Source organism: Gambusia affinis, linkage group LG07, assembly GCF_019740435.1.
Source record: "Gambusia affinis linkage group LG07, SWU_Gaff_1.0, whole genome shotgun sequence".
Taxonomy (NCBI): Eukaryota; Metazoa; Chordata; class Actinopteri; order Cyprinodontiformes; family Poeciliidae; genus Gambusia; species Gambusia affinis.
The window spans coordinates 26,619,944-26,643,379 of NC_057874.1; the positions used below are offsets into that span (position 1 = coordinate 26,619,944).

The 23,436-nt window shown below is 37.4% G+C and overlaps 1 protein-coding gene across 1 annotated transcript; it reads left to right on the forward strand.

Moving 5' to 3' along the window:
- The first annotated feature begins 7,094 nt into the window (after positions 1–7,094).
- Positions 7,095–23,294, forward strand: ppm1j (protein phosphatase, Mg2+/Mn2+ dependent, 1J). Its single transcript, XM_044121103.1, has 11 exons — positions 7,095–7,287; positions 7,389–7,648; positions 12,488–12,602; positions 14,993–15,325; positions 16,943–17,055; positions 17,162–17,246; positions 17,521–17,639; positions 17,809–17,872; positions 18,399–18,506; positions 21,303–21,454; positions 21,885–23,294. The coding sequence occupies exons 2-11, from the start codon at positions 7,389–7,391 to the stop codon at positions 22,030–22,032; spliced, it is 1,497 nt and encodes a 498-aa protein (XP_043977038.1). The 5' UTR covers positions 7,095–7,287; the 3' UTR covers positions 22,033–23,294.
- The last annotated feature ends 142 nt before the right edge of the window (positions 23,295–23,436 follow it).

Consider the following 23,436-nt stretch of genomic DNA (forward strand, 5'->3'; position numbering starts at 1 on the left):
CTTCTGTGTGTCATGTGTGGAAACATTTTGTCTTAGTTCAAACCTCGTCTATTGTGGAACATGAAGTCTTGTTAAAATGTTGCTGAATTGTACTACTTTTTAGCCAATTACGATTTAATCAGCTTGTCTTTATGATAGTATTTTACCGGTTTCTGTGCCAAGAATAAACTTAGATTGATAAACCTTGTCAAATAATTATTGGAGGTATTAGTTTTTATGTTTGCTTGTATATATATTCTGTCTGCTGTATCTATTCTCTATTATCATTCATTAAACTGTATGTGTACTAATTGTGGTTTTACTAATCAATACTGAGTTTCGTTTTGGGTTTTTTTTTGGAATCTGATCTTTTTTTTGTTGTTTTTATTTGTTTAGGTAGCAAATATCAGCAAATGAAGGAATTTGAACCAAGCATTTGTCCCTTACCTTCATCTAATGGATTGTTTTTAGCTTCAAAAGGTGCTTCACTGACTTTCAGCTTCTGGTCCACCTACTTTATTAACCACAAGGTGAGACAATAGTGTGGAGCTTTTAAATTTTTGAGCCCTTGGACTTTCATTTGAAGTTATTTGTAACTTTTAATGGTCTAAATAGAAAAAATACACTCTGACCAGAGTTGCTAAAGATTGTGCATTCTGATTCCACTCTCATACAGCATTACTCTTTACTCTACAAGGCGTTCCCCCTCTTAATTGCATTATCATCTCTCCATTTCTGGAACAGTCTCTTTCGTCTGTCCCTTTGAAAATCTGGGAAAGGTTGAAATAATCAATAGCAACCTTTGAAGGGGCCTACAGAGATGGAAGTCAAGCATTTGGACTTCAGGTGAATTGATTTGGGACTGCCCTTAAGAATGTTATCATCATAAAACCAAAGCTCATATAAATTTCCTCACACACACAAACACACGCAAGCAATTGGAATCCCACACATGGAAGCAGACTCAAAGGGCAGAGCACACCAATCCCTGCTGACCGAGTACAAAAAAATGTCAGCTCATTATCATCGACCAGGCTGAGCTATAAAATTCAAAGCAGATAAGTAGACCAGAGTCAGGCTTCACATCACCACATAACTGCCTATGAATACTGAGGCTGTTATTTTTGATTCTCTTTGCATCATTTATATTAAACGGTTCCCAAAGTCATCAAGTTTCTTTCTTCCCCGCCGAGTGTCTCTCACAAGCCCTGTGCAATGAAGATGACCTCATTAATCTTTCGGGCATTGTGTGGTGCTGCCTCATCAGCCCCCAGACGCACTGGTTTGTGACAAGGCTCTGCTCGTTAAATCATCTGACAGGATGGGGTCAGCGGCGTGGTGAGGTGCCTCAAGCTGGCCAGGAGCAGATAAAACCAGCACCGAGAGCCGTTGTTGGAGAAACTCGACAACAAGTGTACTGTAGGTGGCAGCGGGGGTGACTCATGAGGTAATCCCTGTTAGGAAGGGTTTGGCATCAAAGCGGAATGAAAATTTCTGGTTTTGTCTCTTTGGGGTCACACCTCATGAAGAAACACTCCAGGCACCATGTGATTTGGACCAGAACAGATTTCCACAGGGTGGAAATCTCACCACCTCCATTTGTGTTGTCAGTGTAGGTGGCATCTTGCATAACACTCATCACACCACGCTTGTCATCCTGTGATTACTCTCATTTCACACATGCAACATGACTTGTTGTATGGGGTTTCTGCAGCTCTGCATCGATTGCAGCGGTCTGCAGCTTAGTTTAAAATAACAGCAACCTGGGAGGAGAAGGCCGAGCACTTCGCCTGAACCCTCTCTTTGCTCTCTGCAGAAGTGTGTTTGAAGACAGCAAGACGTCTACCAGAAAATTGCAAGGGGAAAAATAACCGACATTATGGCCTCGGGAAAGGAGCTCTCCATCAATAATGCAGAGGATGCAGCAGTTAATGCCCCCTTTAATTCAACAGGTCTGCAGACACCGGTACAGTTATTCTTCCTGAGCTGCGGACGCTCGATGAGAGGCCCCTACATCAGGCTTTATGGCTTTGTGTGTGGCTGCACTGCCGGGTCTCTCGCTCGACCTCAATCCTAACTGAACGGCCATTAACAGGTTTTCATCAGGGGCCCTCGATAATGGAGTTTCTGACTTCAGCAACACTCTGAGTCGAGCCAAAGGAGGCTCCATCCATAAAAAAAGAAATAATGCCCACATAAACTCAGAATATATGAGCTCAATTTAGAGAGAACATTGAAAGTACATCTTAAAAATAAAGAAAAAAAAACTCTTTATAGCAAGTAATATACACTGCAAAACAACTACAGACAACTTAGTAAGATTCGGAAAAGTACAGTTTAGAAATAAAGCACTGACTTAGGTTTAATGGTAAATGTGTGAGAGATGCAACATTAAAAAGCTCTCTGTTTATTTGTCAGATGGCTTTTAATGCCCATATGAAAAAGTATTTCCCCCTTACGGATGTAATCTGTTTTGGCTTAAACTTTTTACATTGTTAAATAAATGTAATTGTCAGATAGATAAATGCAAAATGAGGCTTTTAAATGATGCATTTTGCATCATTCTTTAATCCAAACCAATCTGGTAATCAACACCCTTGTTAAGTTATTATTTACTGTCTTTAACCATTGTTATTTTTATTATGGTTTTTAACAGTTCCATTCAATTTCACTAAACAGCACCAAGGCCTTATTATTCCCAGAAATGATAGATCAACAATTCTCTAAATAGTACTAATTAATGTAACTGTGAAAGCAAAATATGGTAAAACCCAGTGGAATGGTTTAGTCTACTAAAATGTCAAGTTATGATATCAAATAGGCAACAATTTTCTCTAATCGCTTAAGCTACACTACGTCTGTCGTGATTGATGGAGGATATAATGGATCCATATGCAGGGAGACTGTATTTGGAATTTGAAGATTTAATGAAAATACAAACTTACAAAAACCACAGGGGGGCCAGACCAGAACAAAATCATAATCCACACAGGACAAAACACAGCAAGGAGATACAGGGAGTACACAGGGTTAAAGGGGAAGTAATGGCAGGGACCAGCAAGAAGTAACTGAGAATAAGGTGCTTAAGTATTGGGAGGATGAATGCTGAACAAAAGACCTGGGCTGATGAGCTAACGGGTTGCAGGTGTGAGGGGACAGAGCAGAAGGCAGGCTAGAGAGACAGAGAAAGAAAGAGGAAGTGATACAAGAAGAAAGGGAGAGCACAGTAAACACAAGAAATAAACATAACTAGAATCACTAAAAGAAGGCACAGAAGTAATAATAGAAACAAGGCAGAACTAAAAGAGATAAGAAACTGTCAAGAAACACCCCTGAAATCTTCAATTCATACACAGATCCTTACAAGTTAACAACCCCGAATCCTTACAAAGTTATGTCTATGGTCTGCACCCTGGACGATCTTCCAATTCATCGCAGGGCAACACATACACCATCACCATATATTTTATACTGACATAGATATAGCATTGATCGAAATTGGTCCTGATCACTGATAGGAAATTATTAGGTATTGAATTTGTAAAGTTGAAAGACAATCTCGAACTTTCAGTAGGACTATTTCAAATATTTGTTCTGGTGTGTACATCTCTGGCCCCCGTGTGGACTGAAGAAAATCCTAAACTCAATAACACCACCACATCAGTAATTTTTCAAAATTCATTAAAGTTATGTGATATACTCCCACTCCACTCCCAACATTTAGGAATTGTGAAATAAAAATAGTCAACCTTGTTAAATGAAGGTAAAACATAAAAGAATATATCATGCAACTGAAAATAGTACGTGTAGAACTGTGAGCAACATCTAGTTTGATTGAAAACACAAGCTGGGAAAATTGATCTGTCACACAATGATACATGAATCCCAGATGACTCTGACTTTTAACTTATCTCCACAGGTTATCGAATATCTCCTCTCAGCAGAGGTTTCACAAACTGGGTCAACCGTGTGAAGTGCAGCCACCTTTTACAGAAACAAAGACAAAAAAAGCTAAAACGCAGAAACATCTCAGTGTTTCTCATAGCAGAGCAGTGTGCCTCAGCACCTGCTGTCAGAGAAGCAGAGGGTCATTCATCAGGAAAGAGATTAAATCTTTATCCACTGCTTCTCTGTGTTGGGAGTACTTTATCTTGAGGAGAGAGGATAAAATCAAAGAGGAAAAGAAATCATTCTTTGAGGCAAAGGAAATCTTTCAGCTTTCTTTTATCACTCACCAGCATGTGGTGTTGTAGACCCCCTGCAATACAACAGTTGCTGTAAAAAAAAAAGTTATAAAAATGTGCTAAAGAGAAAAGATGTGGAAGCCTAAGAACATGAACAGTCTGAGTCACTTATTAAATACAGGATTTACATAATCTCGAGTGTTAAATATGCCAACAAACATAGATATGGAATACATATTTGCGTTTACTACTTAAAATGAGTTTTTATTGGTGGCTATTTGGCTCCATCTACTTGTAAACTTACATAAGTGCATCTTATTTATTTATGGCAGTAATTCTGTAGCATAATCTGTGATAAATAAATAACACTTAAATAGATGGGTTTTGTTAAATTTCACGTTATAAACTTTGATTTAAAAATAACTCAACATTTTAAAAAGTTATTACTATAAATTTAAGAAGGATTTGTGTTTTATAGTGATATAGCTGATTTGTTAAGCTTGATGTATAACATTCTAAATTACATTTGTGACACAGCACGTTATGTGGATCAGTTTATTTGAATATGAAGAGAAACAACAGTCCTGCCTTTGTGTTACTCATATACAGTTGTAGTTTTCCTTAAGAAGGAAACACATTACTGCTGCTTTGATCTGACTCAAGCTGGCTTTTAATGAAAGAAATTGAAAAATAAATATCAGAATGTCAACTCATAATCTGTGTCCATGATCTCTTGCAGAATCTTATAGACTCATGAGAGTTTCATTGTAAAATTCTTTGTATTTTATTGGAAAGCTATTTTATAGACCTACACAAACTGTTGCCTAACCATAAAGTGAAAGTAAAATGCTCAAACCTTTTGAAAAGAAAGATAATGGTGTTCAGTTCCCCAACTCAGTACAGTACAAACATGTTTCACTGAAATTACAACAGCAAGTCTTGTCTAAAGAAGCTCTGCACATCAAGAGATAGAAATATTTGCTTATTACTTTTGCAAAGCGTCGTTCAGTTGTAGCGCTTACTGTAGACTTAGTGATGAAGGTGAACCACATCAAAAACCTGGAGTCTTCTACATGTTTGCTAAACTCACTACATTGCTTGTGGAAACAGAACTAATGACTTCCTTCTAATGTTTTTTTTTTACATCCTCATGATGATAAAACAGAAAATATCAATGAAATACAATTATGTTTGTGTTTGCAATGTGACAAAAGTTCAAGAGGACTGCATATTTTTGTGCCTATAGAAGGAAGTTCTTGTTAAAGCACATTGTGCTGTAGGGGCTGTTCAATTTGTCTGCTGTCCTTCAGCCATCATAGATGCTTGGTTCTCAAATGAAAAAAATAAATACATAACAACAAAATAAATTATGTAACTCAACAGCAGGCTCTTCAGGTAGGCTCCACTCATGCAGAAACAAAACAAACACTTCTCATTGTGCTCTCTTTGCTCAGCCAAACACTGAAGTAATTGAGTGCGATGTGAGCAATGAAATAAACGCCTTCTTTTTCCACTTAATGCCTACTGGGTTGATTGTAATATGGAAATTCTTTTTTGTAATTTGAAGAATGACTACAATTCAAATTTATCTTTTTTTAAAGTTGTTATTCAGCCAAGGTACACTGGGGGGCAACATTTTACCAGAATTATGCATCTTTGTTCTTTCCCTCTACAAGAGGAAACCAGACAGTGATGTTCTTTTTCATTTGCTATTTTTGATTCAAAATGTTTTTGCTTAAAAGAAATTGTCAGAAGTACATATATGGTCACACAGATGTGTTTTGAAAGGCTTACAACCACCAGTAAAATATTTAAATTCACAACGTGGTACTGTTAGTTGTGTTGTGAAAACAAATGTAAAAAAATATGTATTGTCCAGGTGACACTAAATAAAGGACTAAAAAACTGTGTAACATTATTGGTGAGGAGCCTGATGATGTTCTGTCAAACAGCATCCCCACCAATTAGTCCCAAAGATGCCCATCCCACTTTGATAGGATGTATTTTAATGCTTCACAAAGAAATGCCAAAAGAAAAATAAAATAAAATAAGCTAATTTTCTATAGAATTAAGTTTAGCTTAAATTGTTTACCATCACCAATGTTGTAGGATGCAGCTCAAGAATAGAAAGTGTTTTCTTTTTTTCATTTTACCAAACAGGTAACATAATGCAGCCTATTTTGAAACAATTAAAAACTAATAACAAATAAGAAAACAATTTTAATACAATAAATAGGATTATAAAATCTTCTGAAAGAAAATCTTTCTCTACCTCTTTGGGTTAAAATTTTGACAGTTTTCATTCATATGCTTTTATATTGATGGGTGAAAAAAGAGCAACTATGATGCTAGAGGACTGTTAAATCTTAGTTTATGTATTTTTCCTTGGACAATGTATTTAAGCTTTATGTGAATATCAAAAGGAGCTATTAACATCATTTTCTATTCTATTGAAAACTGTTAATTATATGTCTATTTATTTGGTCTGCTGTTTAATTTTTAAGTTCAAATACCCTTCAGGTTTTCTTGTTGAAGTGTAAACACAGAAATTTGTAACTCTGTCGACTTGCTCACACCTATGATTTGCTGAAGAAATGTCAAGACAGAAAGTTACAACATTTAATTTCCTGTTGAGATCAATAAATTAAATTTAGGTGAACTAAATAGGTGTCATATTATAGGTGAGCCAGAAAGGAGGAAGTTGGAGATACCAGAGCATAGTTACGTCACAACAAATCAGAAAGTAACTGAAATATATTCCTGTCAGTGTCAACCAGACCTTCCCTTATCTTGGCCAGTGGGAGATTTGTGAAGTAAAAACAGATTTAAGTATAAAATGTAATATCAGAAGAAGTTTAAAGATCTGTCATCCAGATATGTGGGTGCCTGTGAATTTTTCACGACTCGTTGCACATCCCAGTGAAGCCCAGCCCCATCAGATGATCCACAGCCTCCTGCCGGATCACGGCCCATGCGCAAGCTAAGGAGGCTTTTTATTCTGTTTGAATGAGGAAAACCTCACGTCTGCTTTTCTGAAATCTGTCACATGGGTCCAAGGAGGAAAACAACCGCTTCCTGAAATGATTGCCGTCGCCGTCTTCACGCGCTGTTGTTTTTCGCCCCGGTCCGTCTCTACCGTGATATCGTATCGCGTGTAATTTTATTCCGCCTGAATCTTTCTTTCTTTTTTTCTTTTTTCTTTTCTTTTTGGTTGGGGTGCCGAAGATGATCAGCAAAGTTAAAAACGCGATGTCCAACTTGGTCGGAGGGATGATGCCTCACGGACACCACCACCACCACAACCATCACTCAGGTGGAGGCCAGAACAGCGGACAGGAGGGCTTGCCGCATCGCTTCCCTTACGGCCGGCCGGATTTCTTGGATCTCACCCCGGAGCTCCTGCAGTACTCCACCGAACACGCCTCACGGCCGGTGGTCACGTTAAAGAGAGGCATCAAGCTTCCCTGGGGGGCGGGATACGCAGAGTGAGTGCATCTGTGTATTATTCAGACGCCTGACGTTTATTAAATCTATTGCAAATGAGTCACTGATAGATGGTGTAAATTTAATGACAGGCCTGTTGAGGGGTTTTGATGCTGCAGCAGCTCAGTGGTGACCAGAGTGGCAGACAGTGCTACCTCTGTCCACATCTGAGATGATTAGACACCAGTGAGGTCTATTATCTTTGCATGTAGGCTGCTGTCAGATCTGATCGGTTTGATTCTGAAACATTTTGCCCACACTATCTGATAGCAGTTATATGATTGTAAAGAGATGTTTGCTATTTCTGCACGCCTGCGTCTTTTTCTCATGCACACAAAATAAAATGGATCACTTGTGCATGTGGAAATGCAAAGCAGAATGTGATTCCTGTATCAGCAGATAGCTGCTCCATTTCAGTCCAACATGTACTGCTAACTGACTCCTGCAGACAAAAAACACTGTAACATTCCAAACTAATGCATTTGTGTGTTTGTGTGAGACAAGCTTCAATCCACTAGTTTGTGGGCTGCTCCTTACCAAGTGTTGAACTTTTAAGGAAAAAGGCTGACTCATAAAAAAACAAAACAAAAAAGTCAGCAGGGACTTTGTGACCTCCCAGAAGGCTGAGTGGGCCTTATCAGGCTATGGTTTAGCTTGAGCAGTCATGCCGCACTCTGCAGCAAATGACTTTGGTGTATAAGTCACAGAAACTGTAATCGCAGCTTTAGAGCTGGTGCTGTTTACAGCATGCAGCATTATCAGCTGATCTGCCAACTAAGCTGTTAAAAGTTCCAGAAGGCAGACATCAATATTGAGCAAACAGTTTTTACAGGTTGATAAAACTCAACTTTTCTTTTGAGTGAAAAGGTCGACCTGTAACCCTACACTTACAAATGCTGCTTTCTATCACTTCTAGGTATAATTTATGTCATAATACTGACTGTTGGACAACACTGACAATATTATACAACTACCAACATGTGAATCACACCCACTAGATTACTGTTGATGCATTTATTGCTCCTTATACATTTCAAGCTGGAAACTTAATCTTGTTGCACTGCACAGTTGTGATTGTTGCAATGACAAAATGTTGCTTGTTATTCCTACAGACGTCAGTCTGTATTAGTTACAACAGAGCCGGCCCAAGGCATAAGGTATGGCAGCTCAGAGCCCACTGCTGTCCTGTAAGCCACAAGGGTACTCAAGATCCCAAAGGACAAGTTGAATGATGTTTTAGTTGTAACAACATGTAACAACATAATATTAACATGAGAGCCGTTTATTGTTTTACAGAAAAAATATTGAACATTTCTATCTCGTGGTTGTTTTAAGATGGTTGAGGTCTATTTCTCTGTTGGCTCAGTTTTGATAAACCTGGAAAATCTAGTTGGTTTAAACAAAATCAAAATGAAACAATTGCTCTGAACTATTAATTTAATAGATTTATTCTTATCTTTTTAGTTAACTTGTTTTGATATTGGTATTGTAATGTATCAGAATTAGAACGATTTGGCCTTTACCAGTCTTAAATCTAGCTGGCAGATTTAATCCTCACACAACTGATGTGGAGCATCTGTTGGTCTTGTCCACTTTGTTCAGTACTTTTTTCCCCCTGTGCCCTAATGAGAGCGAACAGTGATGTCCAGATAGTGCAGATGGAAGCTGTCCAGTTGGAGGCCACCCTGCTGGCCTACATTCGCACTTTCTGCATTTTTGGAGGCAATTAGTAGTAAGTTGTGCTTTTTTATTGGTCTGGCATGACTATTGAAGGTAATTTTATGTGTGGACTGGGTTTTACACATTGTTGCAGGATAACTGAAGAAATACATTTTCACCTGTCGTGAGGAAATGAAGTGTCTTCTTTGACATAAGGATGCATAAATTACATCATCCTGTTTATTCTGTTTTGGAGTATGGGAATTATTACTTTCAAGCACAGAACAAATTGAACGTAAAGATAAGCTACAAGTGCTTTGAACCTCATAAATGTTTTATTAGTGACAAGAAGACATAGGTAATTAAAGATTCATGCAAAACAGATGCAGGCAGAGAACAACAACAAATACTTAAGCCGACACAAACAGCTGCATAGAGGAAATATATGTTGATACAAAAACATGATTATTAATGGTCAATTTTCCCTTTGTTATACAAAATGAGACTGTAAAAAAACACCAATATATTTAAAATTTCACTGTAATTTTAAACCAGCAATAGACAATATTAAGTCAGTAATCATGTAAGAGGTGCAGATGTGCTAATGTGCTATAAATATGCATCCGTTTCACATAAGAAGCTGTCACTTTAACACCCTCATCCTTCATTTCATCTTGTGTCAAGACTAAATTTACTGTGGGACACATTGTACATGTTCAGAATGCCGTAATCATAGCAGCTGCATTATGTTCCCAACAATGCACAAGTTAAAGTAGTGCCTGTTTTCACTTAGGGTGTATACTCTGCCCTGTCCTGCCAGTCAGCTTTCATTTCTTCATGTGCTGCTAAGCAGCTTCCTCGTCCTGCAAAGGAATTCAGAGCATGAAGAGTCTCATTCTTTCATGTTTTTCATGGGGCTGTGAACAATTTTTGTGCAACCTGTCCTGCAGTGTTTGTCAATCAGTCAACTTCCAGTAGACACAGCTTTACTCAGTTACTAGGCAAACAGGAAACAGTTGGTTGCGTACATGACTAAATGTTGCAAGTAGTTCTTAAAGATTGGTCAGATCGTCTGTTCTTTTTAGATATGGTTTTAAATAAACCTTAAAATGTTTCAGAAATGATGCCTACAGAAAGGCAATTGCATCACACGTAAAAAGGACGTCAGCCGCAACAAAAGAATTCACAGGAACTCTTCACTTCCTCTTTTTGAACTTTCCTTCCATAACGTACATCAGGAGAAACAGACTCTCCAGACAGTGAACAGTTTGGTTTTCAGTCATCTGACAGAAAGAAAGCAAAGGGATGGAGTTCATGCACATGCTAGGGGAGGCTGGAGCTGCGGGTTTAAAGTGAAATCCACCCACGCAGCAAACAGCAATGTGTAATTATAGCTCACTGAGCTCATGTGACTAAATTATCACTGACTCTTTTATTGTGAATCAGAAAATTCAGTATACAGAAAAGGAGAACATTTAATCATGTCTTCTCTGAAGGGTTTATAAAAGGCTTAATGGAAGAAATCCATCTGGTAACAGCAAATCAAAAGCCTGCCTTCTGTATTTGTTCCAAATTTTCTTCAAAGCTCCGAGGTTTTGGACAATTTTCTGCCTCAATGGTGCCAACCATTCCACATGACCTTGATGGGGAAAAAAAATAAATAAAAAAATCCCTAAGCTCAGCTGAAGCTATAGAACAGCAACTAATATGGAGTGCAGAGCTGAACAGAAGGAGTGCTTGTAGAATTGCTGTGATCATGCTGCAGAACAGATGAAGAGTTGTTTCTCGCCAGTCATGCATCTGCATTTCTGAAAAAAGTCCTGGCCCCGGCAGAAAGCGGAGACGACAATCAGGAGGTTTAAAATTCTTCACCGTTATTAGACTCAATGCAGGCACCGCAGTACAGGACACTGCCTGTCCACTGCTTTCAACTGATTAGACACTGACAGGGCTTTATGTATTCCAGATTTGGTCATTTCAACCTCATACAGTATTTTTTTGTCTGACAAACAAGCATACATGATCTTATGTGACTGTCATTAGCTAAGATTTATGGTTTAGTTAATGGTGCTCCTATCTCTTATCTACTGAGTGTCATTTCCAGTATCTCTAACTTTTCTTTCAGTGAAAACAGGAGCAGCAGAAATCCCCAGAGGTACATCTTGACAATAAATGAATTACAGGAATTGCTCACTAGCTGCATAGATGTGCTAATGTAGCATTTATCTATAATTAAGCTTGAAAATGTTACATAACCTAGCAGTGTGGAGCCCGAATTGCTGCCTTTCCAGCTTCACCCCTTGTGGCAGCTTGACCATGCCAGTGGATATTTTTACACTGTTTCCAAAACACCATGAATAGCTGCCAATTTAGTTTCCTTTCTCCTCCAGGCAGCTTTTAGTTTCCAGGGAAAAATTATAGCACCTCTGATCGATATTTTTCTATTAGCTTTGAATTAAATTGGTGTGTATGATAATAATGCCTGGCTTGAATTTAATAACATCCAGCTCAGCTCAGCTGAAGAGACAGATCTTTCCCTCTTGACTTTGAGGAAACAGAGAGTTGCAGAACAAATAATGAACTCTCTCATTTACCAAGAGGCCAGGAATCTGACTCCACATGTTCCTGATGTCTAATTTGGTGAATGTTTGCTAACACGTTTGTAATTTAGAATGATTATATAAGCCTTGGGGTTTACAGCCTATTCCCCTTTCATAGAGGAGAAAATAATCAATCAATGGAGTTTGTCTTATCTACAAAGTCAGCACTAAGTGTAGAGTGATATTATATTACTTTATTCTATGATGGTATTACAAATGAATTCAGAATGTTTATACAGAAGCTGTTGCAATCTTTTGTAACCCATTATTATCCTCCCCAGCAGTTTCAATAAATTCTGCTGCAATGCACAACAGAACAGATGATACTGCTCGAGTATAAGGCAGTGCATTACTCTAAGGCCATTATCCACCATCGTCATCATCTCATCATAAAACACTTAATCTCTTCTACAACTTTTCCCTGGGGACAAGACTGCATCCTGTCCTATTTTTTTCCCCACTATACCTCACTGTTAGTTTTTACCACCATTTTGTAGAATGTGGTCAGAAGGACCAGAATAATTTTTACGAATCATCAAAGTCAAAGCTCCCTTTTTAATTCATTGTGTCTTCCTCTATCAGGGCGATCAATGCAGGGAAGAGCATGCTGAATGAAGACCAGGCGTCCTGTGAGAAGCTGTTTGTGAGGAAACCAAGCAGCAAACACCGAAACTCCACTCTCGCAGACGACAACGGGGTGAGCAAGAACAGCCAACGAGGAATGAATGTTCTAGTCAAAGGCCAGAGGGAATTACCATTGATAATAGATTCAAGTTTGACCTACACAGCTAGGTTCTTTGGAGTGATGCACTTCAAATTGTCTTATATCTTGAAGCAACTTCACTGAAAGTCTCTAACTGTGTTTCAGTTTCATTTTCCCTCATTTTTTCTGAGAATTATGTTTGAGCTGAGGTCTTTAACTCTCACAACTGAGTCACTTAAATAGAATCACATTACTCTGCACTCCTCAGTTGTCTCAGTTAAGGTCAGTATCCATGATTCAAGAGCTAGAGACAGGACAAAGCTTGTCCATAGCAGAGTTCAAAGGTCAAACCAATGCTAACTGAAAAGAGCACAGAAGGCCCTCTCTTTTATAAAAAAAAAAAAAACATCCTGACGATCACCAGGACTTAAAATATATTTTGTGACCAGAAGAGTAAAAAGTGGATTCCTTAAAGCTATTTGCCCCCTAATATCTAACATAAAATGAAGCAGTTTGTCAAAATAAGAGCATCACACCTGGAGTCAAACATGGTGGTGGTAGTGTGTTGGTGTGGGGCTGCGTTGCTTCTTCAAGACCTGAATAACTTGCCATAATTGAGAAATCAGAAAATTCTTCTCATTTCCAGAAAATCCTGAAGGAGGATGACATTCTATCAGTTTGTGTCCTTAAGCTCAAACACACTGTGATGCAGCAGAACAATGAAATTGAAATTGAAATGAAATTGAAATTGAAATTGAAATGAAATGAAATTGAAATGAAATGAAATTTATTCGAACATGATACAAATATAAAAATAAAATAGTGCACAGTAACAAGAAGTGCATAAGAAAGAAGAGAAAATACAGATTTTTAGTTTCAGTTAACATATTTAACATAGTTAACAATCTGATGCACATCAGTAGGTCTGCATCTGACCACCCCAAATAGGCAAAAATAAATGAGATTCTGGGTTGGCCTAGTCAAAATTCCACTTTTGCTTTACTCAGATGCTGTTCCATAATGTTAAACAGGCAAACGTCAAGGTTTCCTAATGCATAACATTTAGTACTACTAGAAATTTTGTCAACTCAATGTTGTGGTTTTTTTAAAATACATCATATAAATAAACTTGGAACAGCTGAGTTTAAATTAGCAACATTTTAACAAACTTGTGGAATCCTTCAGTCAGGGTCCGTCTTGGGACATTTTGTCCTATTTGAGATTTAATGAAGACAGTTAACACTTTACCATTGCTTAATATCTGACAGTCACATAAATGTAACAAAAAACTACCCAGATGGTGCAATTCTCAGTTATTATTGTTGTCCGTCAGTTAAAAATAGCGAGTATCCATCAATGTAAGAATAACGTTGTAAAATCTAATGCATCTGCGTAATGAACTCCATGTGTGGCCATTTAACACCTGTTTACATCTTTCAGTCAGTACTTGTTCAGGTCACACTCGAACATACACACACATTTGCCTCCTACATTAGGAGTAAACAAATGACATCATCTCTTGTCCTACCCTCCCCCCTCTTGCGTGCAGCATCTGAGGGTTAAGCAGATGTCTAGTCAGTTTATTTAGTAGTCAGCCAGGCTAACTGGGCCTGTAAACGTCTGCAGACACGAAGGTTCAAACACGTTTCCAACACTCATTGCATCATATGGAAGCAGCAAAAGACCTAAGGAGACTCTTAGACTGCATTACTCATTGAGAGCCATTGTAAATATGGCTGAGGGCTGCCATTAACATTAAAGAAGATAGGTTTTTTTGTTATTCTTGCACTAAAATGATGCATCTCAATTAGTGCTGAAAGCTTAATTGTTTTTCAGATGTTAGTATTAGAAGTATTTTTTAGCTGCAGATGCATTCTTTGCTACAAATAATAAAATGTAAACTAATGGAATGTAGGTATTGAATTTTAAACAATAACATATTTACTTTCTTAAAAAGTATTTGAATCATGTATTTAGATTTTTTATGTTTTTCTATTCTTACATAAAATTCTATTCTATTCTTACATATTCTTTCATTTAAGAATATGTAAATGAATATTAACAATGAAAAATTGTTAAATTTTTCATTGTTAAATGAAAAATCTGCAGGATGTGCAAATTCTTTTATCCGATTAATTGTAAGAATAACCAACAGAACAATCGATTACTAAATTATCTATTAGCCCTTATCTAACTGTGTTTAATTTTATATAAATGAGTAATGCATACAAGAGATGGCTGCAGCATTGTAATAAAGCTTAAATATATTTCTGATCTACACTCATGTTGAAATGGAGCTTTTTTAAGATTAAAAATTTTTTTTTTCCTAAATTAACGTGTATTATTTGTTTTCATGGATTTTATGTTTCTATGTATCTTTGTAGGACAACACAGGAATCCCTCTCCACTTCTGGGGGGTATTTGATGGCCATGCGGGTTCTGGCGCTGCCATCATGGCGTCCAAGCTTCTCCACCGCATCATCAGAGACGGCCTCGGGGAGATCTGCCACCTACTGGAGAATCCCAACAGTGCACCTCCCATCTGCCTGGCCAAGAATGGGAGCCCCTTCCAGACAGAGGTGAAAAAAGGAGGAACACAGGACTCAGCAGAAGATGCTGACGCTGTCTGCGACGCCTCCGTGCGCTTTCACATGGAGAAGGTTGTCAGCCTGGAGAGCCTGGTGATGGGAGTCATAGAGACCGCCTTCAAACAGATGGTGAGAGGATTAGGACACATTATGCTTGTGTTAGAAAATAGGCTTTAATACCGCTTAAACTTTTCCACATTTTGTCATGCTGTCCCAACAATCCGGAGTGTATTTTTTCAAGATTTTATATGAAAAATCAACACAAAACTGCACATAAGTGGAAAATGCTGCAAATAAAAATCTGAAAAGTGTGGTGTGCATTTGTATTCAGTTTCCTGGGTCAAAACTTTGAAGAACCTCCTTTTCCTGCAATTCAAGGTGCAACCTTTTGGGGGGTTGCATCTACCAGTTTTCAACGTTTAAAAACTTAGAATAGCTGAAGCTGAGTCAGACTGAATAGAGAACATCTATGAACATCAATTATCTTTGGTTGTTAGATATTCCTAGAGGAAGTTACATAAGAACTTGGACTGGGCCAAGCTAATACATGACTGTTTTGATATAAAATTCACTGTAGGTTTGGCTCTGAGGTTTAGACAGTTGTAATTTCGCTCAGCAGCTGTCTTGCTTATGGAGCAGTTGAGGAGCAGTAGTTCTGATTTTAAAAGTAGACAATACTTCAGCTACAATCTGCCTTTATCCAACAACTGGTAACAGAAGAAGAGTTTATTTTGGAAGTTCATTCCTAATACAATTCTAAGTATAACATCAGGACTCACAAGTGTTGTCTTATAGCTGTTTTTTATGTCTGTTTTGCAATATTTATTCCCTTTTGTTTGTATTTACTCAGCCAAGTACTTGGGATATTGGACGTACTTTCAGCCTCTATCTTGCTGCTCTTCCTGTTTAACAGAGGCCACTTAAAGTGCATGGACCTCAAAACTGAGGATATCAATCACTGAAACATCGCTTTCCACTTTCAGATGATGGTTTGAACAGAGCTCTTTGAATTGTTCAAAGCCTTGGAAATTATTTTCTTACTTGTTTCTGATCTAAACCACAACTTTGTCTCTGACGTGCTTGGTGTGTTTTGGTCTTCACAAAGTGGTTTGTTAAAGAATGTTTTCTAACCAGCCTTTTCACAGAAGAGCTGCGTTTAAACAGAGATTGAATTACCTGTGGGCTCTTTTTTACTATTTTGGTGACTTTTGAAGTAATTTTGTTGCACTATATCTTATTTAGTGGTAGCAGAGTAAAAGGAAAGGACTACAGATACAAGACTTACTCTTGAAATTTCTATTTGCTACGAATTTTGAATTACATTCAGCTATCATTGTCCTTCAAATACACATTTGTAACATAAACTACCAAATACATTGAGAGTTGGAACTGTAATGTTACAAAATAATAAAAACTTCAACAGATGACTGTTTTTGTAAGACACCACTGTTCAATATAAAAAGGAAATCAGCTGGATTGTCCTGAAACTGTATCATTAAGTTGTCAGAATATCCTTCTCATTTGAACGGTTATTCTGACTGGATCTGCGACTCTGGAATCATGTCCTCTTTTGGTGCAGTTTTACTGTCTGCTTCTGATTACAATGCTCATAAACATCCTGAAGCAAATATTTTCTTCAAAACCTCTTTGTTCTGTGCTGGGGTTTTTTTTCTTTAAAGGACAGAGTGAAATGTAAATCATGTTTGGAAAAATCTGAAGCCTTTTATTTCTACTTTTTACTCGCAGGATGACCTCATTGAAAAGGAAAAAACTTCCTACGCCATTTCTGGTGGCTGTTGTGCCTTAGCTGTCGTTTATTTAATGGGAAAACTCTATGTAGCCAATGCTGGAGACAGCAGGTAAGAGCTCTTAGCTCATGTAAATATTCATTGTGGAAGCTTTTCTTTTTTTGCAACTTCACTGCTGACCAAACTGTTGCTCGGTTCTCTGCATTTCTCTCTTCAGGGCCATAATTATACGAAACAATGAAGTCATTCCAATGACTAATGAATTCACTCCTGAATCAGAGAGACAGCGATTACAGTATCTGGTATTGTTGCATTTTACGTATGCCTGACACTTATCAGTTTTTAATAGCAAACATTCAGTTATCTAGGCTGATCCCACAGCAGACTGTAAATCATCAGTTGTCTGTTTTAGTAGCTCTATCATACTCCCCAAAGAACAAGCTAACTTTTTTATCATCATTGTTGTTATTAGGGTTCACTCTGCTGTCACACAAACCTGTTTTAGAAAATAATTTGCTCAAATCTTTTTATTCTCTGGTTTGATGCAGCCTCTTTTAATTATGTGTGACCCTCCAGGGCTTCCTGAGGCCCGAACTCCTGGGAAATGAGTTCACTCACATTGAGTTCCCTCGGAGGATCCAGCACAGTGAGCTGGGCAAGAAGATGCTCTACAGAGACCACACCATGACTGGCTGGTAAAACGCTTCATACTTCACATCACACAACCCATAAGTGTTCATAAAATGATCAGCTGTTATCTGTTCCCAAGCTAAAAACTGCTCTAATCGGCAATATTTCATAGAAAGTCGGGCTGAAAGTTTGCAAATCAAATGAAATATTTCCATATTTGCTTTGTCACTACAGGGCTTATAAAACAATTGTAGAAGATGATCTGAAGTTCCCTCTGATTTATGGAGAGGGAAAAAAGGTAAGAAACCAAAGAAAAACGCAATATTGGCAATAAAATAAGTCTGAAAACCACAATAAAATGCTTCTCCTCAATACCAAAGGTAATAAATTAGCATTTATTTCTATCTAGGATGTAAATATGCAATCTTAGTGTAACAATTGTAGTGTGACATTATTGGCAGTGTAAGTCACTCTTTTTGGTATTGATCATAATGTTTTGGGAGGTTTTTTTTATTGTTTTACATCATTGTTTCCTGGGATGATTTGTTCTCATCAAAGTGGAGCAGATTATGTTTCTTTAATTTTCAATTTTAAAGCGTTCTCTTTTTTTGTTGAGTTTTTCCTCTGAATGCCATGTCTGCTTGCACAAAAATGAGACCTGCTCAGTGTTTTCATTATTCTCTGAAAGAGCGTGCTCTCTTCTAATAATCCTTCATAATTGGATTTTCTGGGAATGTAAGCTCATCCTAGAACAAAAACCATGTAATACTTTGCAGTTTGACATGATTCTGACTGTGCGTGTGTGCATCCATGCGTGTGTGCAGGCTCGTGTAATGGCAACAATCGGGGTGACCCGTGGGCTGGGAGATCATGACCTGAAGGTGTACAACTCCAACATCTACATCAAGCCCTTCCTGTCATGCGTCCCTGAGGTGAGTCTCAATTTCACCAGCTACCTGCCTGCTACGCCGGAGGAGCCGCCGCCGTGTCTCTGCTTCAGTTGCTTCAGACAGTTTAAGATCAGATCAAATAGCTCTCGTTCCCTGAGCTTTCCTTTTCAGCCTCACATCCGAAAAGAGTTCTTAGTGTGGCTTTAAGGTCTTGAGAGGTTAGTTTTTGCTTTTCTTTCTGCTCAGATTTGTGATTTCAGGAAAGTGCTAAAATCATTTAGGGATGATCAAAAACAATATAAACTTCAAATAAAATAACAGCACTTAAATCCAAATGCAACAAAACTAAAGAACTCTAAGTTTAGAGGTCATTAGCTACCTGTACGGTTCCCAACCTCCCCAAAACCACACTGGTGTTGACTGGTTTCAATCCCTCTTTTTAAAACCCCCTGCAGGCCTAAAGCTAACTTTATTTGGCAGATAACCAAAAAGATTGAATAGTTTTCCAAAAATATTTAATCAAAACACAAACATTTCAAACATTTGCTGCATGTCATCTCCTTTTCTCCCCACCTTCTTTCCTGTCAAATTACTGTTCAATAAAAATCATTAGGGTAAGAAAAAATCCAAATTCAACTAACTTCGGTACACCACTGACATTTTTTATGCAAGGAATAAGGCTCTTTGCAATATGGATTTAAGAATATATAAAAATCAGAGATAATAGCTTGGTAATATTTTGGTTATCATACTGTGAAGCCGTCTGCAGACGAACATTTATTTCCAACCACTCATCAGCCATAATGGAGCTCTAATGGAGCTATCTGTAAATTGCTAAATGTTAAAATAGATAAATCAACTTCTTTTCATTACTTCACTATTGATACAGCCTATAATATATAATAACATGTATATATACTTAAACAATGGATGCCAACCCTGGACTTTTGGGTCTGCTGTCCTTCATGTATTAGATGTGTTCATGCTCCAGCAAACCTAATTAAACTGATTGCATTAACTCCACAGGATACTATCAGGTTCTGCAGGAGTCTGTTTAATGACTCATTCATTTAAATGTGGCAACAGAGGAACAGCTAACTATCTATTAGCAAGCTCCCATTGCAGTGAATGATTTCTTTGTTCTTAAACATATAAAGTTCTGAAGCACTACAAAGTGCTATTTTGTGATATCCCAGTTTCTAATATGAGAAGTATTAGTCACAATCACTTTCTATTTTAACCACTAAATGCATTTGGATAGCCAGAATGGGAATCCCAACACAGAGCTCAGACATTACTGTTGGGTTTTGTGGATATGTCCAACACATTTTGTGCATATTGCTCAGGTAAATGCTACCGAAGCTTTAATTCCACAATCCCAGCTGCCTGGTCTGACAGCACACACAGATCATACTTGTGATATTGCTGGATTGATTTGTATGACATGATCTGCATTCTCCTGCTTGTTTACCACACATTATTGATCTGAATGTGGTTGCAGCTATATTCAATTCTGGTATTAGCTCAACGAGAAGTGCAACATTTATCATGAAGAAATAATCAAAACATCAAATCTTTGCAAGAGGAATAGACTAAGAAATGTCACATGAGACAGTGAAATTGTTTTCAGGAAAGTGTGTTTACCTTTGTAACCATTTCCTCATCTCAACTTAGAGTCACTAGTCCCAAGCTGTATAAACCACAGTCAGTTTCCTATAACAGAAAACCTTTTTTATTATGACCAAAAATTTTAAATAAATTCAATTAAACCAATTTAGTTAAATTAAGCTCAATTCTACATTTTTGCATGACTCTGACTTGACAGAGAAGTGTATTGTCTTTTTATGTACTTACCCTTGTTTTTCACCCTTTTTAGACATCATATGTCATTGTAGGACAAAGGTACCTAAGTTGAGAATCTGCTGGTGACACTTTACTTCTCATTTCCTGTTTCAAGCCTCACTCAGCTCACAGGATCACTAAATGACCTGAGTCAGATGATCTGACCATCACATGCTTATTAAAAGTCACTCAGAGATTATGTCTCTTGATTTGATGTTAGCAATTTGAACAAGCATGTTCTGAAAAAAAAGCAAATATGTATTGACCTACCAAAGTTGAAAAAAATACACAGGGCTAAGAGAGAGGTTTCATTTCAGTTTCCAAAGGCTGCAGTTCTCTGAAAATCATCCTGTGATCAGAGGTGAAACCCAAAACACTTTTAAGGATTCAGCACCTACAAAATGCAGCGTAGAGTGTTGTCTATTTTTGTTGTTGTGCTTTTTTTTGCTTTTTGGCAATCCCCTGTGTCATACATATTTTTTTTCTCCCAGATCTTGGTAGATTTTTGTCAAGCCTCTATGTTATCTTTTGGGGGGGAACTGATCATTGTCGGTCTGGGTGGGCACTTGCCTTTGTGTTTTCCTCAATTTTTGAAAAAAATGAATGAAATAAAATAATTTTTTTATTATTGAGGCCCTATGTTTTTTCTAATAATTGACACATTTCTCTACTGTATAATACATAATGTGGAATTTGTTTGTGAACATAAGTAATCTAAATGAGTTTAAACAAATTGTCATTTCAGGGTGTTCAGACTTATGAAATAGGTTATTACATCTTATTTGTTCATATTTTCTCCCCACATTCTGTACAATTCAACAACTTATTCGAACTGTACAGGATGATGTCACATAAAAACACTGTTTTAGTTTTTGAAGTTTGAAAATCTGGCATTTTGTCCAACTATTCCATCACCTTTGATATTTTAGCATAAATATTTTTGACTCTCCTTCATGGCAAATAAAAGCAGCAAAATGTTGTTCCCATTGTTCACAGGTGAAAGTTTACAACCTGGATGAAAACAAACACGGACCAGATGACGTCTTGGTTATGGGCACAGATGGACTGTGGGATGTAACGACGGACAAGGAAGTTGCAGAAGCTGTTTCCACCTATTTATCACGCTGTGACCCATCTGATCCAATGAGGTAAATCTGAATATTATCTATAAAACAAAATTGTTCAATTCGCATGTGTTGTATCAAGTTTGCCCACTCGGGGATGACAAATCCTGCTTTATTTTTCCAACTGTGTGTTACATAAACCATTCTCTAAGCTGTTGTTAGAACTGATATTTAAGGGTTCTTTCAATATTTTGAATGTTTTTTCTGTATATACATGCAACTTTTTTAAAGTTTTTAATTCTTAAAAACACAATATTTAGCCTAAACAGTTAACTTATGCTGTGATGTAGTATATCTAAAATGCTTCTGCTAAGTAACTAGAATAGGGTGTTTAAGCCATGATTTAGGTAAGATAAACAATAACGTTCATATTTTGGTTTGCCGTATTTATTATTTCACTTTTAAGTGGATGACTTGCTGAAATGAATGTGTGCTCTCTGTGTGTGTTGCACAGATACACACTGGCAGCTCAGGAACTGCTGATGAGGTCCAGAGGTGTACTAAAAGAGCGCGGCTGGCGGCTACCCAACGAGAAACTGGGCTCAGGCGACGACATCACTGTGTTCATCATCCCACTCGCAGGACATGAATCAGAGACTTGATAAGATTTGCTGCAGCAGCTGGGCCGACTCTTTAAGGCCCTTCCCATTGGTCACTTCAAGCTCCTTGAACAAACCCTGGAAGGAGGAAGGAGGCGGGAGACGAAAACATCGCTGTCATCAAAAAGTCTCGGGTTTAAAAAGCACCTTCACTGACTCAAAAAGACCCACCTTTCTTTAATTCAGCTTCATCCATCACTATTGGTTGAATTTTAGTCATAAAAAAAGAAAAAAAAAAAAAAGAATAACATTTCTCCCAGACTTGCTGTTTGTGATGTGCACAAAAATCCTTCTAGTATTTTTTTGGGTTTTGCTGATGTTCAAAGCCAGGCTGGAACTGAATCTTTTGAAAGATGATTGTTTTATTGCCACACCCAAGTTGTCACTCCATTTATCTAATAAAAAAAAAAGCCTCCAATAGTTTCACAATCAATAAGTGGGTTTGCAACTGAGGATTTAAAGCAACCAAAGAAATGCTTCTGCATTAAGAGGATGGAAATCTGTAAAAATATACCCATAAAAAACAAAAAGCAGAAATTCTATCTTTATTTGTTGACATTAACAAAAGGAGCATAAAGGATGTGAAAACAAATGAATGGACCTTTATGGCACCGGACCCCGACAGAGTCTTTTTGCAGTATTTACTTTGGTTATAATGAATGAAAATAATGACACCTGAGGCACTTGAAAGACTGTTGCACACGTTCTGTAGTAGCTTGTTAATTTTTGTTACCTTTTGATGGAATGTGCTCATAAAAGATCTATCATTGTTTTTATTACAACAGAGAGGATTGTAGGTCATAAATATGTTTGATCCAGAAAAGAAGGAAGACGTTCATGTTTCCAATGCAACTATAAGTTTTTTCATTTACCCGTCAGAGGGACCGGTAACATGTTCTCCATGTCTCGCTATAATAAGATGTGTTAAGTTTCACATATATGCCTTATTGAAACATGAAAGGGACTCAAGAGTTTCCATTGCACTAAATTTAAAATCATGTAAAAGAGGCAAGAAAAGACAACATTGTACGCCCTTAAGTGTACCTCATACCTCTTTTGTACCATTATTGTTATGTCATGTTATTTAGATTGTCCACATATATATTTTTTAAAACTTGTTTTTGCCTGTAAACAGAATTTTATTTTTGTTTTCTATCCATTATTGCTGGTGTGTCCAAGAATCTGAGCTACCAAAATGTGTGGTAGAAGGATAATGTGGTCCAGTTTAAAAATAAACATGTTTTTCCCATTTGGCTTAAACTTATTGCTCTCCTGTGGTACTGCAGATTATTGTCCTGTCTCCTTTATTTGTTGAGCTATTTACTCCTATTTATCAGTCCAAACAATAATTATAGGAAGCAGAATCAATTTTATGAGGAACACTGATTTCTTTTGAGCATGTTTTTT